At 44.9% G+C, this 18589-nt stretch overlaps 1 protein-coding gene across 31 annotated transcripts in view; it reads left to right on the plus strand.

Annotated features, from left to right (window-relative positions):
* The window catches only part of Dst (dystonin), a 410574-nt gene that overhangs the window by 344064 nt on the left and 47921 nt on the right, over nucleotides 1-18589 (plus strand). For 27 of the 31 annotated variants that reach the window (XM_074081831.1, XM_074081836.1, XM_074081834.1 and 24 more), the window contains 9 exons: nucleotides 1566-1732; nucleotides 3808-3967; nucleotides 4187-4513; nucleotides 5022-5106; nucleotides 6199-6440; nucleotides 7301-7507; nucleotides 15691-15810; nucleotides 16011-16118; nucleotides 17296-17514. In XM_074081831.1, the coding sequence (XP_073937932.1) occupies nucleotides 1566-1732; nucleotides 3808-3967; nucleotides 4187-4513; nucleotides 5022-5106; nucleotides 6199-6440; nucleotides 7301-7507; nucleotides 15691-15810; nucleotides 16011-16118; nucleotides 17296-17514 (1635 nt within the window). The remainder of the gene's footprint in view (nucleotides 1-1565; nucleotides 1733-3807; nucleotides 3968-4186; nucleotides 4514-5021; nucleotides 5107-6198; nucleotides 6441-7300; nucleotides 7508-15690; nucleotides 15811-16010; nucleotides 16119-17295; nucleotides 17515-18589) is intronic. The other 4 variants (XM_074081864.1, XM_074081863.1, XM_074081849.1 and 1 more) reach the window with 1 other exon arrangement.

The raw sequence follows: 18589 nt of genomic DNA on the forward strand, positions 1-18589 counted from the left end.
CTGAGTTGAAACCCCAGTACAGCCCCCCGATCATCCCACAGTGCACACATACATCTGAACGTCACACGGTACCCCGCAAGTATATACAATTGTTGTAAGTTAAGTTTTTCAAGTTTCCACATTTGGAAACTTGTATAGCTCAGAGGTAGAGTGTTTGCTTTGTGTGCCCAAGGCCCTGGGTTCAATCCCCAGCACCGGGAGTAAACAGAACTGCTCACGTTAGTTTTACATTTCACACTATCTAAAAATTCTTTGAGAACTCTAGTGTTTTGAGAAACTATACCTCTTAGAAATAAAGTTAGGGGTAAGGGTTAGGGAAACATAAGTAGAAATTTATTGCATCTATGTGAGTTTTGAGCAATACATAACTGCTTTCATTTGCAATTGATTCTCCCAGAGTTAATTAATGATGCTTAGCTAATGAAATTCCGTTTGTTGATTTTCCTTTCTTAATGGCCACAGTCTCTGTTATTGAAGTTTATCAAAAGTGAGTCACTTAATTCCTTCCTTGAACCCATTTAGCTGTCCTTGCAGCCTAAACCACCTTGATTAGATGAGAGAGCATACGATCTTCTCCTTCCTTTTAAATGCTCCTTCCTCCTGCTTCCTGCCTCGGTGGTCTTGATCTCAAAATAGTCTTGTAGCCCTTGACTTCTGGGTAACTGTCAGATCTTTTAATCTCTAGCTCTCAGTCAGGATCAGACTAAGGAAGCAGCAGGCATGTCGGGTGTTCTACACTGTGCTTTTCCTCATTGTCGGCAGCGCAGAGTGTGTGCACAACAGTTACTCAGAAGTTTCTTACTTTGATTAGGTCAGATCAAGGTAATCCTGAGATCTGGCTCCCCCAATCGAACATTTCGTTCCGGGCATCATGGAATGTTTAATTGGAATTAAATTGAATTTTGTGTCTGCTGCTAAATCCTGAAATATTAGTCTTGTTCAGTTAGCTTAGGAAATTTCTGACCTGCTCCACGCTCTCTTCCTTTTGGAAATGATACGTAAAGGCTCTCTTCCAGTTTTTAAGCTTGTACAGGATTTTAGGAACTAGTTCCACCTGGTAAAAGGAACCAAGAGCCTCTCATTGTAGCCTTGCTAGCAGGTGGATGTGGTCAGTGTTGGTGGCCCTGCCTATCTGGGTTGTTTACTCGGGTGGGAGAGGGGCTTGCAGAAAGTGATGACTTGTAGTAATCTATTTCAACAGAGCAGATCATTCTTGAATGTTTAAGAAGGATTTTGCACTTTTCCCATGATTCAGTGGGGTTATCCCAAGCAGCACCGTCTCTGTTAGTTTATATTAAACAATTAGTCATGAAGAAGTTAGCAGCCTTATCAATATGAGTTTCGTCTGCTTGGCAAAGTCCCTACCTCAGAGTCTGACACAGTAGCCATGAATGATTGAACCAAATGAGTCATTCCTAAAATCCTGCTGTCGGGTCCTTTGATGTGTGCATCCATACATGTAAAAGACATGTTTCTGCCACAAATCAAAATGCTTAAATGCAATGTACTGTATGTTTATCTAGTTACTCTTCTCCCTCTTCATATATTTAATGTTTTGTCTGCAGCTTCTCCAGAGACTGTTGGATGACCGCAGGTCTACTGTGGAGGTCATCAAACGAGAGGGAGAAAAGATTGCAGCAACAGCAGAGCCCGCAGATAAAGTGAAGATTTTGAAACAGCTGAGCCTCTTGGGCAGTAGATGGGAAGCATTGCTTAATAAAGCTGAAATGAGGTAACCTCCATGCTCCCAATTCTTTTAAGAGAGGAGCAATGGCCTTAGAACTGTGTATGATGGTAATATTTGTCTTCAAACCCTAATCCTTGAATGTTCATCATGTATGCGAGCGTAGATAGCAAGGGCTGTGCCTCCCTGCTCCTCATTTCACTAACGATAATGTCTTGTGGTCGCCAGATGCACCCCAACTCTTTGTTTTAAGAAAGCATTTCCCTTGAGGTAATTCATTCGTTTATTACCAAGTTGCTGCCTGCCTACTGTGAACCAGGCGCAGAGATAGTAGGCCTTGGGTTATATAGGTGAGCTGGACAGACCCCTCTGCCTGTAGATAGGATACAGACGAGAAGGACATAAAGCCATTATGAAGCAAAAATACAGAAGTTGTTGGGAGCATGTATCAGGAAGAACCCAGCCTGGGGCAGGGAAGTGACAGCCACGCTGTGTTTTAAGGAAGAAGTTGGAGTTGTCTAGAAAAGGAGGCAGGTGGAAGGTGCTTTACCTTCAAGAAGACCAGGAGGCCCTAGTGCATGGCTCCACTGGGCTTCTGATCACACCGTTTTATTACAAATGTCCAACCAGTGTTTCATTTCCTCATTGACACTACGTGGACTGTTGTTAGGTGTAGCTACTTTGAAGAGTAGTTACCTAGACTGGTTGGGTTGAAAACAGTAGAACCACTGAACAGATGTGTTCCATAAATTGCTACCTTCTTTGGAGCTAGAATGGGGAAGAGAATTGTGTTTGCAAATTGCAAATTATGGAACAGAATTACAGTTTTAGGACCATAGATTGAGGTACACATAAGGAGGGGTACCTTTTTACGTTTGTGCCGTGGCTGCCATGGGAGATAGTCTCGGTAATTTTTCTTAAGACAAATGAATGTCTACATTTCCACTTAACCATTGTAACTGATCTTCTTTTTCTAAAACCTTACTCACGGTGGAACTAAGCAGAGTGATATTAGTAATAATTATGATTCACACTTAAGATTTATTGCTCAAGATTTTAGCCATTTAAACACCACTACAAAACAGTTGTTTCACTGATTCTAGATGATTGCACATTAGAATTTAGAAAAAAAGAGTCATAAATAGTGACAATCCAGAATTTTTAAAGGATATAATAATTTTATTCATTTTTGACTTAACCATAGTTCTACTAAAAGTTTTTAAAAAGACATGTTCTGATGTGATAAAGATGGTGTATTTATAGCTTCTCCCAATTTGTATAATTCCTTTTGCCTTCATAGAAAGCTGATTTCTCAAATCACGTATTTCCCAAGAATTAAATGTGATAAGAAGTTAAGACAGCATAACTCTTGGTCCAGCAGGTGATCTGTAGGACTGGATACAGAGACAGGTGCTCTGATGGCAGACTGGTACCGTCACTGGCACCAGAGAAACACTGAGGGCTGTGGAAGCAGGTTTTGTACATGAGCGCTCTGCAACTGAGCAAACAGTATTTTTTATGTTTATTATCTCACCGTAAATAACGTCCCAGGAACTCTCCTCTGCTCACAGTATTTCAAAATATAAAATATCAACTATTGCATTTGGGAAATATGCTGGACATGCTGTAGATGACCTCAGGCCGCCATCCTACTAAGAAGCGGGGATGTATTTCACATTTTTAATCCAGTTTTGAGCATTTGGTTAAAGGCGATCTCAGTAGCCAGTGCTCTGACTGAAATTAATACTTCTAACGGAGCCAAGCATAGCATAAGTGTGTTCAGGACACAGTTCCTGTTACTGTCAGGATTAGCCTACTGTTGTTAGGACAGTGTTGTTGTCATTGTCTCCATAGTTATTAGGGTTGGTATTCCTGGAAAAAAATCACTTTCCACTTTGATGAGGTTCAGGCGTTTGAGGATGACCTGCTCTTCAACGTAAGTTTTAGTTAATAGAAGAACTATCCTAGCACTCTTTAAATGTCAAGAGATTTGATTTTTTAAGCTCAGACGATTTGTGCAGAGAGTGTTGAGGACAGAGGGGAAGACCGTGGCTGAAGAATTTCTGTTGGATGGTTCACACATTCTTCATCCCTAACCGCCCTCTGTCTTGGCATGCCTACAGGAACCGTCAGTTGGAAGGTATCTCGGTGATAGCACAGCAATTTCACGAAACCTTAGAGCCACTGAACGAGTGGCTCACAGCCGTAGAAAAGAGGCTGGCAAATTGTGAACCCATAGGAACCCAAGCATCTAAACTAGAGGAGCAAATCGCGCAGCACAAAGTAAGATATTACTCACTTGTCAGTAACCCTCAGTTTCCCTTTGACTGTGTGGCTTGGCGACATGGATTTGAGTTGTGTGCTGTTGTTAAGTTATGCGTGCTTGGCAAAGTAAATCCATTTCAAATGTCATCCTTTAGTTCTGTTTACATTCTCATTTTGATTTGCCCATTCTTTTTTTGTTGTTGTTGTGTTTTCTTCCTTTTTTTAAACTTTGTTTAGGTTTTAGAAGATGACATCATCAGTCACAGTAAACATTTACACCAGGCCGTTAGCACTGGCCAGTCCTTAAAGGTTTTGAGCTCCAGGGAGGATAAAGATATGGTGCAGAATAAATTAGACCTCTCTCAAGTGTGGTACATTGAGATTCAAGAGAAAAGTCGCAGCAGGTCTGAGCTCCTCCGGCAGGCTTTGTGTAACGCTAAGATTTTTGGGGAAGATGAAGTTGAGCTGATGAACTGGTTGAATGAAGTGCACGACAAACTGAGCACACTCTCAGTCCAGGACCACAGCACTGAGGGGCTGTGGCAGCAGCACTCTGAGCTTCGGGTATTTTATTTTATTTCGTTTACTTTTTTCGCTTCTGTTGTCATTATTTTATCTTCCTTCTTTATTTCTGTATTCTTTTATGTCTATTATAATTTGTGTGATTCACCATACTTAAAAAAAAAAAAAGGCTTGAGCTGTATTTATAGGATACTTTTAATGAAGTCACTTTTAAATGAGATTTAATTTATTCCATAAGATGGATTTTTTTTCACTTTTTATTTTGTGGTCTTACTGTGGCTTTCAAGGCCCGTAGTGAATCCCACTTTGTGCCTCTCTTAGTCAGTTTCTAGGGGGCCCTAAGTATTTTCCAGGGAGAATGCTGGGAATTGTAGGTTCCCAGTGGTGGGAAGAAGAGTGGACATGACAGCAGTAGTGTGTGTGAGAAACTGGGAGGTGTTTACTCAGATGCTTCTCTGTGAAACCTAATTAAGTAAAGTTCTCTGAGATTAATGATGCTAATGCTGATTTAATTTCTTCCCCCCTGTAAAAATGGTACCTATGTTTTTAGGTTCTACAAGAGGACATCCTTCTCAGGAAGCAAAATGTAGATCAGGCACTACTAAATGGCTTAGAACTTCTCAAACAAACCACAGGTGAGACGTCCCCCAAATCAGACAGTCACGCAGTCAGCATTTTGCATTGCTTTCAGAATCTCTTTGGATGGGGAAAGAGACAAAACACTTTTTAATTTTTGAACTTGCTCCAAGATTTTACTCTGCGGAACGCTTTGAAGACCAACCTAGAGGGCTTTTAAGTGTGATCTCACCTTTTTCTCATGATCTCACTCTCTCAAGTTCCGATGGCTGCTGAGGCTGTTACTCATAAAGTGCTCTGGCACAGGAGCACGGCGGAGAGACTCATGAGGAAGTCACGTCCTTTTCCACTTGTGGAAGGAGGTGAAGGCAGAGGTCAGAGACGGTTGTTTTCAGGTAGATGACACTGCGATGACATATGTCATTCCAGTGCACAGGCCTCACTTCTCCATACTCGAATCACTAGGAAAGCAGATAATGGGGCTTAAGTTCTGTGTAAAGACGGTTCAGAGCAACTTGGAGAAACTTGTCTCGGTGACTCCTTTGGGCATCAGAAGGTTTCCTGTCATCTCTAATCCAGTTCAGCAGCGCATAGTCCTGGGGGCAGTGACCACTCATTAGGACTTGAGGAAATGCAGTATAGAGACTTGAAGGAGAAGTCTGAAGCCTACGAAAGACACGTTTTTTGTGTGTCTGAAAATGAAGGAGAGGCTATAGGCCTTACCGGGGTTAGGAAAATGGGTCATGGCGGGTGACTACGGGCACAGACAGGTAAGTATCCTGCCCAAGGGTGACACAGCTTTTGAGCCACGGAGCCAATGACTTCCATGAACTTTTTGCAGCCCGTATGCCGTGAAAACAGAAAGCATCATAAGATAGGTGTTGCTTTCCAAATGACTGGATGCACGGTCCCCTTTTCCATTTGTATTTTTAGATCTGATTAGATTTACCCACAATCCTGAGAAAGATAAAAACATAAATTAGAGTTTAATTCTCCTGGGTCAGATCATCTTCAGAAAAATGTCTCCGTGTTTTTTTTCCCCCAAGAAAAAAATGTTGTCAGTATACAATAATATCCAAAGAACCCCCCTCCCCCTACTTTTCTCCGCCTTTGTTTTTGTTGTAAGAAATAACTTATCCCTGCAATTTTAGGTGATGAAGTTTTAATAATTCAAGATAAATTGGAAGCCATTAAAGCCAGGTACAAAGACATCACCAAGTTGAGTGGTGACGTGGCCAGCACTCTGGAGCAGGCCCTGCAGCTTGCCCGGCGGCTGCACTCCACACACGAGGAGCTGTGCGCCTGGCTGGACAAAGTGGAGGTGGAATTGCTGTCCTGTGAAACTCAGGTTGTGAAAGGAGAAACCGCGATTCAGGCCCAAGTGAGACAAAAAGTACGCCCTGATTTATGCATTTGGATCCGCTTGTTACCTTTGAGGGAATCTTAGACTCACAGAGGAGTAAAAGCCTATCTGCCTGGTGTTGGTGCTACTTGGGCTGAAGGATGCTGTGGTGGGCGGGGACCCAGCAGGAATTGGCAGCCAACTGACTGTTTAAACTTTTAGGAATCAAAGATTACAACAGTCTGCTTCAAGAGTTATGAGTGGGAGTATAGTTTACTACACAACACACAGAATGATAAAGACGCATAAAAGGGAAAATGGTCACATGTAATTTGGTTGGAATAACAACATCTCTGCCAGAGAGCTGTGTAGCGCGGGTTGGGTTTACTGATAATGACTGCCTTGCTGGTCATTCTTCTTTTCCAGGCATAGCAGTCTCTGTTTTTATCATCCCTGAAATATGGTCACATGGGTGCCTAGCAAGGCAGTGAGGTCAGGTTCACTGAGCCCAGAATGATTCAACCTGAATGATTAATACCAGCCTGGCCTCATTTTGAAGGTCACTTAATTCTGGCTCAGGACACCCTCCTATTTTGCTTTTCTGTTAACCTGATTACGTGGAGGTTCCCAGAAAGCAGAGAAATTAATACATGTTAACTGGCTTGCTTGGGTTTGTTTTCCAAATTTTAAATATTTATATTAAACGCCAAAGCTAAAATCTTGCCACACTGATAAATGAATTACTCTTTGAACTGCTCTGGAAACACTTTCCTTCTCACAAAACAGCTTCAGTTAACAAAGGTCTATTTAACTCAACCGAAATTAAGGGGCCCTGAGCCTGGCCTCGCTGGCCAGCGGTGGACTTCAGCCCCAGACCCGCCAGCCCTCACCCTGTATCTCTGTGCCATCAGGAACTGAAAAGGGAAGTTAAGAGCAACAAGGCCTTGCTGGATTCCCTGAATGAAGTGAGTAATGCTTTGCTGGAGCTGGTGCCCTGGCGGGCCAGAGAAGGACTGGAGAAGATGGTCGCTGAGGACAACGAACGCTACCACCTGGTGGGCGAGGCCATCACTCAGAAGGTGGAGGAGATTGATGCAGCCATTTTGCGGACACAGCAGGTAGGGACAGGAGGTTGGTTGTCTAGGCAATGAAGTTTCTCCAGCTGTTCCCAGAGCCCTTACCTGAACAAAGATGTCTGTCAGTAGGGTTTCCGTTCATTCGTTGTGCTTGGAACATGAAAGGGAGGATTTGAATAAAATTTGACTGGGCAGTGCTAATCTCTGTACATTGTCAACTGCCACCTGCCCGTCGCTGTGCAGGCGCCCTTTCCCGAGTCAGAACAGAATCCTTTTTTGTCTGCATATGTGCATATTGCTAAAATGAGTGTCAGGCCTCAAGTAAGTCATCTGAATTCAGCTATGGCAAACAGAAAGTATTCTTTTTTCAAAGGAAAACAGCTTTGTTGGTGATGTGGAGTTTTTTCCAAAGATGATTGAAGGGGAAAAAATTACAGCTTCTGACCTGCCTGTGGCTGGTACAAAGTTTATACTCCAGAGTTTTAGAGACACCCTGGCCTTAGGCACATAAAACAGCGGGCAGCAAGTGGGGTCCTGGGAGCAGAAGTTTGTAACGCACGTTTTGATTCATTTTTATTGAAAACTCTGTGCTTTCTGCGCGGGGGTTCAAGCAGTAGTGCCCGCTACTTTAAGCAGGGCTCGGGGAACGTATGTGACTAAGCTTTTACTAAGATACCAAAAGCAAGACTCCGCGGGAACATCCAAAATTAATTCTTTAGTCGTGCCATCAAAGTGAGATTTTTATGATTTCAGGACATGCCCCACTCATATCAGCACTGTGCTCTAGAGTCACAAAAGCTGATGAAATGCCAGATAGCAAAGCCCCGCCTAAGAAGCGTGTGTGAGGAAGGAGTTTGTGTGTGTGCAGCTCTGTTTTTAGACTTTGGAGGAATTTGTACGCCGTATTGTCGGAGGAAAATAAGGATGTGTTTGTTTGTGAAGTTTATTCAGCTATTTTAAAATACGAACTGTCACTGAAATTTACTTGAACATCTCAGAGCTGACACCAAAGACTTCTCTAAATATCCAGACAGATGTTCTGTTCTCTTGGGAAGTTGGCTGTGGTAGTTTAGTTCAGAGAAGTGAGGCGGTGGCAAGGGTGAGGTCACAGGATGAGTTCAGGTTGGTCAGTACACTGTGATATTTGCCGAGGTCATCACCTGCAGCTCAGTTCTAGTCAGAGTTTTGCTGATGTTTTTCCAAAGGTTGTTTTTGGGTTTTTTTTTTTTTTTTTTAAAGAGAAAGTAAGTGAACCAAGTTGGGCAAGTGGCTCATACCTGTAATCCTGGCTATTTGGGAAGTAGAACCAGGAGGATCAGGGTTCAAGGCCAGCCCAGGCAGAAAGCCAGTTGTGGTTACATGCTGTAATGCCAGCAACACAGGAGGCACAGGTAGGCGGGGATCACGGTCCAAGACCACCCTGGGCAAAAATCAAGACCCTATCTGGAAAATAACCTAAACCAAAGAGGGCTGGAGTCCTGGCTCAGATGGTAGAGCACTTGCTACCAAACACAAGGCCCTGTACCACCAAACAAACCAGAACAGAGGGAAGCAGAACCAGGTCAGTCTCTTAGAACCTAGCATATGTGTCCTTCAGGAAAGTGACGGTTCTTGGGGGTTTTGCCTGATAAAGTCAATCCTTAGAGAAGGTTTTGAGATTTTTCTGCAGGAACATTGAAGAGTTCACCAAAAATCTGTAGATGGAAATAATTTGGGCTGCGTCCCTCCAGCTTTCCGAGGGGGAGCGAACATGGCTGTGTGTGGTGGACGTCGTGCAGCCGCGCTAGTGCCCTCGCCGTGTTCCGGTTGCTCGTGGGAGTGGGAGTGCTCGCGCTTGCACGCCAGCAGGACGAGGCCGGCGTAACGCCCGTGTGCCCTCGGCACCCCCGAGAGGAGCACGTGGGCGCGTCACGCGTGACAGCCGCGCCCCTGTGCAAGGGAGTCGCCTGCAGGACGTGAGGCGTCGCGGCTGGAGCCTAATCCTGCTCTGCTGCCGTCGCTCTCGTGCCTTCTGAGCCTCGGGAGGGGTGCAGTTCTTTCTCAAACTTCCTCCAGTGACAAGCCTGTCACAGAAACATTCCCAGTGTCAGGGCGGTTCAGCACGAGCGTGGCCGCACGAGCGGGTCATGGCGTCACGGGTTCTGGTTTAGAAACTCCTGATTTGACGTGGCTGCATTTTCGTGTTCACACGGTTCCGCAACACGGTCTCGAGCCACGGGGGTGGGCGACGGTCCTCGTGCCTCGGGAAATAACCGAACAGCCTTGGTTACGAGCCAGGGAGGAGGGGACTGCCTGCCCCGTGCCCCCGCAAGAAACCCCCAGACCTGGTTCTTCAGACCTCCAGGCATCAGTGCTCTGAAGAGGAGGGTCCTGAGGGCAGTTACCAGCTCCGTTCAGTCCCTCTGGGAAAAAATGTGAGGGGAGCAAGGCAGCTGGCCTACAGTGGTGTCAGGCTCACAGCAGGTGCCATTGTCTGAGTCACAAGCCATGTGGGGTCTCACGGTTTAAACCCACACAAGGTAGCATCTCCCTGTTGCTTGCTTTCTCTTAACTGCAAGCTGAACTGCGTGAGCTCTGCGCACCTAGGGAGTGGCACCTTTGCTTTCAAAGATGTGCAGACTTGCATCCTCGATTCAGACTACTGTGGTCAGAGCAGCCATGGTCCTTTGCCTCTTACCACTGTCAGTGGTCAGAAGTTGCTAGAATATGTGTACCTCACTCAGTTTGGGGATTCCAGGGCTCTGACAATGCTGATTGCTTGGCTTATGTAAATGGCCCCCTTATCAGCCCTGATGTATTTGTTGGTGGGTCTGGTGCAGTTAAAACAAACATCCCTCCAAGGCATTAGGAATCAGCCTTGGAGAAGAAAACACCACCTGCTCTCCGATTCTGTTAAAGAATCAGAAGGAAACATCCCCTAGGAAAGTGAGGTTTGTTTAGCTCCTCCAGGTGCTGGGGATGGGAAAGTGTGGGTTGTGTCATGAATAATGAGAAGCAGAGTAGAAGGAAGTGCCAATCAGAGGAAATTGATAAGATCCCCAGCCAGGGAAGGGAGTGAAAAGGAAGTCCTTGAAGTTAAAGTTTGCTGGTTTTGTGTCTTTCTTAAGAGCCCCTATTTCCACCCAGGACAAACTCCTGTTAGAGATGGGAGAAACCTTTAAATGTTGAGTTAAAACCTATAACCAGGCTTGGATGTGGCTAAGCAGCAGAGCACTACCCAGCATCCACAAGGCCCTGAGGTTCAATCTCCAACAGTGCAAAAAGAAAGAAAGAAGGAAAGAAGGGAGGGAGGGAGGGAGGGAGAGAGAGAAGGAAAGAAAGAAAGAAAGAGAAAGAAATATATATGTATGTATCTGTATTACTTAGTGATTGTGGTAGCACTTGAGCCATTTTGGGTAAAATCCAGTGAACATTTTGAAATCCCGATGCTCAAAGCATAGATCAGCACAGCGGCCTGGGGAGGAAGAGTGCAATCCGAAAGGCCAAACCACTTGGGCTAGACTCTCAGGGCTGGGTAATCGTTGAGTGTAAATGGGGTTAATGGTAGGACCTGTGCTGTACAACTGTTGTCAAGATTAACAGAGATGCTGCATGTTAAGCTCTTAGCCAGTGGAACTGCTGGCTGTTGCTATTTGGGAATGTGTTTCAGGAAAATTTAGGGTAATCACTTAGAGAGCCTTGCACCAACTTTTAGGAAATTTCCAGAGTGCAAACTCAGCTATGACAGGTGTTACAAGAGCTAAGGTTGGTGGTTGGACTCTAGAGATGCTCTCTGTTAAAATCCTTCCCAGAATGCAGTTATGGTGCCGAGACTGTCAGCAATGTATTTGAGATCAGTTTTTGCTCCCTGTCCAAGCGGTAAACAGGGGTATTAAAATTTGGCCTGGTCACCTCACTCTTCTTGTTGCTGACATGAAAAACAAGCAAAACAAGCCGTTTCCACAGTCCATTGGAAAAACACGCGCTACCAGGGCTGTGAGTGAGTCGTATCCCTGTGGCTAGTCCTTTTGTTACGTAGCAATAAATATTTGCTAACTCAGTCTTTTTTTTTAATTTCTCAAAAGGCAGAAGGGAAATTTCTATTTGAAGTCTTGTTTTCTTTTAGCAGAGCAAATATTTGACTTGGTTAAAGAAACAGTGTTTGAGTTTCAGCTTTGCATTCTGTCATCTTGGGTGTCGTCAGGCCTTTTTTCACTGAATACTTCACGTTTGAGGAGACAGCAAGCTAAACTAGCATCCACACTTAGCCTCCTGACTTGCTGTGTTGGGACTGCCATATAAATGCCGTACTTGTAAGAGCTTGAACACAAACAGGACACGAGTGCTGTGTCACTTTGACTGTTAATTCTGTTTAGATCCCTTGCAGCCTTTGCACTCACGTAGACAGGCCTAACTGTTGTCAGCAGTCGTAGACTTGTTTTACACGAATCTCACAGCCAGGTTGAACCTGCAGCTGCATATACCACGACTTGAAAACTGGTGACCCACTCAGAAGACCCTCACTTCCACGTCACGGGGCTTCTTTCTTCACTCCTGACGCTGGTGAACTAGTCCCTGAAATGCTTGTCTTTTGTTTTCACACTGACCAATAATTGCTAATGAAATTAAATACCGGCCTGACAAGGATTGAACAGGATTAAGACACATCTTTCCGGAAGGTTTGTTGTTTCCTTATAAGTAAGGAAAGTCTGTCTAGAATCTTAACAGACATTTAAAAATGAATGATTTCCCCCTGGTGATGAGAGCACAGCAAAACACAGCTTGTGGGAGTCAGATGAGTATCCAAGAGCAGTTCAGCAGCGCACATCCAAAGAGAGAGTAAGAACGGGACGTAAAACGAGTGAGGGATCTCACACAGAGGTGCCCTTCTGCCTCCTTTTTTGAGTTAAACTTGTTTTAAGATGATTGGGAATCCAGTGAAGTTGTAAGAAATAGTACAGAGGATCCCCTGGCATCCTTCACTCAGTTTCCACGGTTTTAAGCGTCCTGAAGAACACAGTGCGACGTCACACACAGGGTGTCAACATTGGCAGTCATTTCCCTTGCTCAGGGAGCCCTCAGGCCACCCCTTCCCAGCCACTCCCGTTCCTTGTTCCCTCCCAACTCTACCCCTTCCTCAACTCCTGGAAACACAAGGCTCTGACCATGTCTATAATGTCACCATTTCAAGAATGTTCAAGAATGTCTTCAACCACTGCCTCTTTTCTTCTCCTTCTGGGACTCACTCACGTCTTTTATTGTGGTTCCCCAGGGACCTGAGGCTCTGCTCGTGTTTTTAGTCTGTCTTCGATCACTGGGTTTGGGTAATTTCTCTCGTTCCATCTTCCACGTCAGTGATCCTTCCCTTTGTCCCCTCCATTGACCTTTATCTCCTTTGTGGTTTTCCGTGGTGACATTTGTATTTGGTTCCTGTTGATCTATTGTATTTCTTTCTTTGGGTGGTTGGTGGCGGGGTGTCTACTGGGGATTGAACCCAGGGCCTCACATTTGATAGGCAAATGCTCTATTACGTGAACCACACCCCCCAGCCCTTTTGTTTTTGTTTGTTTGTTTGAGATAGGTTCTCCCTAACTTTTCCTGAGCTGGCCTTGAACTCATGATCCTCCTGCCTCTTCCTTCCTGAGTTGCTGGGATTATAGGCGTGTACCACCATGACTGGCTTTATATAGTTATATTTTTTGTGTGTGACTGAGGCCTTCCAATTTTTTTTTTTGTTTCAACCATGAACGTTAAAAAAAACGTTTGTTGAAGCATTTAAGGCAGCATTATGGCTGCATTCACATCTTTGTCAGATAATTCTAATATCTCTGCCATGTAGGAATTGCCATCTACTTAGTTCTCTTCTGTAATTCAGTTTGAGGTCTTCCTGCATCCTCAGCTTTCCGTTTTAACTACCTTTCTCTAGCTCCATTCTGGGTTCCCCACTCAGCCTCTCTAGACATCTAAGGGGGAAACTCGTCATTTCTGTTGGGTGGGATGGGAGCTCCAGCTCCTCATGTGGTCTCTCTGGTACCACAGCAAGGTGAGGGAGGCCGTGATGGTGAGAAACTGGGTAAAGATGGAATACTGACACCCCACCCAGAGGAGGGAGAGGGGCAGCTCCACCACCTGCTTGGGGCAGAAGTCCAGGCTCCACTCTTGGTCCCCACTGACACTGTGAAGAGGGGTTTGCCTTGTGAGCCAGTGGGGTGAAAGTCTGAGTTTCTCCTTGGTCTTCTGTAAGGATGTGGGAACCTTGTCATAGCCTCATGGTGTGGAAGTCTAGTTTCCTCATTCAGCCTTTCTAGGCTCGAGTGTGAGTGGGGCCACAGTGTTTGGTTGGATTAGAGTTGTTACTAAGCTTTCTGTCTTGATGGTCTGCCCGGTTCCTCAGCCTTTACCTTCACTGAGCAGATTTGCCTGTGCCCACTGGTATTTGTGGGTGGCCAGTTCTCCAGTATCCCATCTTGGATAAGTGAGGCATAAAGAAAACCCAGAGAACTCACCACTGGGCTGCTTCTCCAGCCCACATTCCACAGCAGTTCTGCCCTATTCTCTGCTCTCAGGGTCTTCTTATGTTTCATATGTCTTGCCCAGGGGAGTTGAGGCGTGCCTATCAGGAGGAGCCAGGAAAAATTTGTCTAGTCGATGTTCTGTGAGCCCCATGAGTGTTCCACAAAGCTTTAAAAGTTGAATTCTTTTCTCTCCTGTTTTTTTCGGTACTGGGGTTTGAACTCGGGGCCTCATGCTTGCTATGCAAGCGCTTTGCCGCTTGAGCTGAGTCTCTGTTTTTAGACAGGTTCTCGTGCTAACTTTTCATGGCTGGCTTGAAGGTGGTCTCCCCACATCTGCCTCCTGAGTAGCTGAGAACACAGGCATCACCACCATGCCTGGCTTGAGATGGGGTTTTACTAATCTTTGCTCAAGGTGGCCTCAAATCATGATCTTCCTGTGTTTGCTTCTTGAGTACCTGAAATTACAGATGTGCTCCACCACCCAGGGCTCTAAAAGTAGTACTTTGTAACCTTGCTTCTCACCTTCATCCTTCTCTTCCCATCCCCCATCTGGATTTCCAGCTCATCTTGAAAACTGAGATGTCCTGGAGGGCAGGAGCTGGGTACCTTCCTTTTCCTTAGCTCTTCCAGCCGAGGCCTCTGTTAGTTGCCATCTGCCATTGGTGTTTATGGTGTCACCTGCCCACGTTCTTCATCTGTGATAACGACTTGGCCTAGAAGGGGAGCCATCTGGGGCAAAGCATTGAAAGTGCTTGCGCTCTTTAACTTGGTGATGACTTCTCAGAATGTATATTAAGGACTGACTTAGAGGTGCCAGCATACTTATGTACGAGGAGATCCATTACAGGTTGTTTATCCTATAGCAAACACCGCAGAGAACCTAAGGGAAAATAGCCAGGGATCCTGAAATGCAGTGATGTGATTTAGAAATTGCACTTGTGACATTTCATCATAAATGAAAAGGACAGGCAGCTGTTCGTGCAGTTTTATCCCAAACTGTGACAAGTCTGTCTGTCTCAGTTTCTAGAAGAAAAGTCACTAAAATGCCAACAGTATTAACTCCAGGTTTTAATTTTCTTCTGCATATTTTTATGAAATACTGTTTATGAATTTCTACCATGCCCATGAATTACTGCTGTGCTCAGAAAAATAAAATCTCTTTAATATTTATGAATGCTCTTGAAAAATGTTTGAATCCATGACTAAGTGAGATGTTTAAGAATTACACCTGAATCGCATGATGGTGTACTCTTCCTGCCTGAGACAGCTGCACATACATTCATCCTTGCACACACAATGTGACAACTACCGAGGAGCATTTCAGTCCCTTGCCTGGAACTACGTGCTTCGATGGCAGAATGCTACTGGATTGTCCCGTGGGTTGAGGTGACAGATAAAATAATTGAAGATGGTATCTCACTGTTGAGCTTTATAGCTGTTACACTTGGGTACCACTCTGTGTGTTTTTGAGGCCACCAGAAAAGAAGGCCACAGTGCTAGCCATCCTGTAGTCATTATTGTGGTGTCTTAAGAGCCTATGTGTAATCGCGCTGTACAAAGGTCTCCTTTCTTTATTACTCGGTTACTCTCACTCTCATGAATTGTCCTCAGAGATATGCTCAAGAGTCTTGTGGAGTTTGTAATAAGGATATTTAAAAACAAACACTGATAGGTATTTCCCTGGCACCGGTTCCAGGAACTCGCTGACCTAATTATTTATCTTTTGTTTAGCTTGACCAAGCGGCTGATGCTGAGTTATCCTGGATTTCTGAAACAGAGAAGAAATTAATGTCTCTGGGTGACATCAGACTTGAGCAAGACCAGACCTCCGCCCAGCTGCAGGTTCAAAAGGTGAAGAAGTGCATTTCCGGTCACATCTCAGTGGCTGCCGTGCTCCACGTCTAGAGGACGGATCGCAGGCTTTGCTTTTCAAGACCCCTCTAGTGTGACTTGCTATTTTTCAGCTCCTTTGTCTGATTGTTTATATTTTAGTCATACATGTTCTTTCCCTTTCTCTCTTTCTGCCTTCATTTTTATTTGACAAATCACAGACATTCACCATGGAGATTTTGAGACACAAGGATATTATCGATGAACTTGTTAAATCCGGGCACAAAGTCATGGCCACATCCAGTGAAGAGGAAAGGAAATCAATGAAGGTATCATCGTTTCTGTGTGTCTGGAAGAGAGGCTTGAGTAAACTGCATGTGTTTACTCCTAAAACACTTCTCTTCTATCCACAGCTGCTGTTTTAGCAGCTGAATCATGTTTTAAATAAGGTGTTTCCTAAGCTCACAGAGTAACAGTGAAAGAAATATTCCTTGGGGAGTCTCCAGGAGGACAGTCTTTTTTAACAGGCATGAAAGCTATGAATGTCTTGAGTCCTTCATTAGCTGGCATCTGTTTTTATAAATGGGCTTCAGGAAGCCATATAGGGAAAAAATGAGCTGAGTAATTAGGGAAGTGCCTAGTATGTGTAGTTTTAACCCTGCGAATTAGCCAGACACCATCCACGAGTAAAAATGTTTGGTGAGGTTCAAATGCAGACGTCTGAGCAGCCTAAGAAGTCAGTGTGTGTCGGTGCCTCTGGCAAGAAAATATCCCATGGCAAAAAATAAATATATTCAGATGTATCTGCCTACGGTCACATTTTAAAGAGTACGCGTTACTTTTGAGCATCGCTTAAGTAAAGGATCCACCAGTATCATGACATTTTCTCTTTTATTTGCACTCTACAAAGAACTTACCTGCCGTAATTGAATCTGTCTTACTTCTGCAAAGACCCAGACACAAGGAGTGCAGGTCACTGTGAAATAACTTCTGCGTTATTCTGTGGTTTATCGGGTTACTTTTGTGCTTTATCTTAGGCTATTAGTGTTACTGTGAATTTACACTGTAGTCTATCACTGTGACTGTCCCACAGGATTGATCTATAGCCCAGGGTGCTAGTCTGATTCTAGTATATGTAATTGGTTTTGTTAACTAGCAGTCCTCTCAACTTCAGTTGCAAAAGACCATCTTTATTTTTCTGTAGAAAATAATGCAAATGGTGGTAGGATCAGAGAAAACCTGTTTTCCAGCCTCAGGGTTGGAGAATGGCGCTTGTTATGTTTGGACAGTTCAGCGTCTTGTGCGTAAAAGTTTGGGGCCTTCTTTAGCTTAGAATGAAATTTTATGTGTAGAAACAGTTCCTGTGGATGGCTTTTACTGATTGGTTTCATACGCATTTGTTGAGTGCCTTCTCTGTGCCAGGTGTCCAGTGCTAGACAGACCTTCCTGGAGTAGGTGTGCTAGCTGGCCTGACAATCGGACACTTCATTTTCTGATTTTTTCCAGGACAAACTGGACAAGGTACTGAAGAAGTATGATGCCATCTGCCAGATGAACTCAGAGCGGTATCTGCAGCTGGAACGGGCACAGTCCCTGGTCAGCCAGTTCTGGGAGACATATGAAGAACTCTGGCCGTGGCTGACAGAAACACAGAGAACCATCTCTCAGCTTCCTGCCCCAGCCCTTGAGTACGAAACCCTAAGACAACAGCAGGAGGAACACCGGGTAAGCGCACAGTGGAGGAGAATGCACAGTCACCATCGAAAGAACCATGGTTTCCCCGGGGTTTTGGAACGCTGTGGGATACCCTGACTTGACAGGGACGTCTTAGTGCCATTCTGTTACGGCCTGTGCACTGCTGCCCAGTCCGTGGCCCGCGACTGCAGTGAGACGACTCGTGTGGGTAGAACACATCACATGTGGCCCTCCGAGGTCACAGCTTACATAGAGTGGTAGGCTGTGTGAACCATATGGCAGGAAAGAATCCCCTGGGACTTGATGCTGTTGGTACTGCCACCACCACCTCCGTCCTGCAAAACAGCATGAAGAGTTGATCTAAGCTCATGAAATAAAAATAAGCTCTCAGCCTAGAACGCCCGAGAGCTAGACTGTAGGCACGGCCCTCCCGTGTGCTCACGGGTAGCAGGTTAGACAGGACACCACCCTCCCCCTTTTTAAATTGAACTTGTGCTTATTCAGTAAGCCCTTTCCAAAACTATCTTGCGCTAACCTTCAGGAAAACTTGAGTTTATGATTCTGGGGATAGTGAGGATATAACACGCCAGTTTCCTTAGCGAGTTCTCACAGTAATCCATAGGACTGGTTTTGGTGGACCCTGAGTGCAAATCTAGTTCTATGTCCGTCCTGGGTTTTTCTTGATGAATTTTAGAAGTTAAAAACCCGGGGAAAAACTGATAGCTTCTCTAGGCCGCCTTTCTTCTCAGAGAAGCTGTGTTTAGGGGTTGGAGAAGAACCTTCTGATAAGAGCGGGGCAGTGCTGCTAAAGGAACCCAAGCCATTACTGATGCAAAAGGCTACAGAGAAACCTTTGGACGAAGCCTGCCCTGGGGGTGGTTTTGGATTTGACCCTTGTAAAACTGCTCAGCGGAGAACCAGGACCCACAAAGTATAGATAACCCAGCTTTATTTTAAACTGCCAACACATCTCCATCAGAGGCCACCCACTCAGAAGGACAAACAGTGTATCTGTTGATTGGATGACCAAAGGGAGCAGCATACTCACGCACACAGTGTGCATTTTTCTTTAAATGTGCCTTCCAAATAACGCTCAATGCGTGTG

The sequence above is a fragment of the Castor canadensis genome, chromosome 8 (assembly GCF_047511655.1).
Source record: "Castor canadensis chromosome 8, mCasCan1.hap1v2, whole genome shotgun sequence".
In the NCBI taxonomy this organism is placed as follows: Eukaryota; Metazoa; Chordata; class Mammalia; order Rodentia; family Castoridae; genus Castor; species Castor canadensis.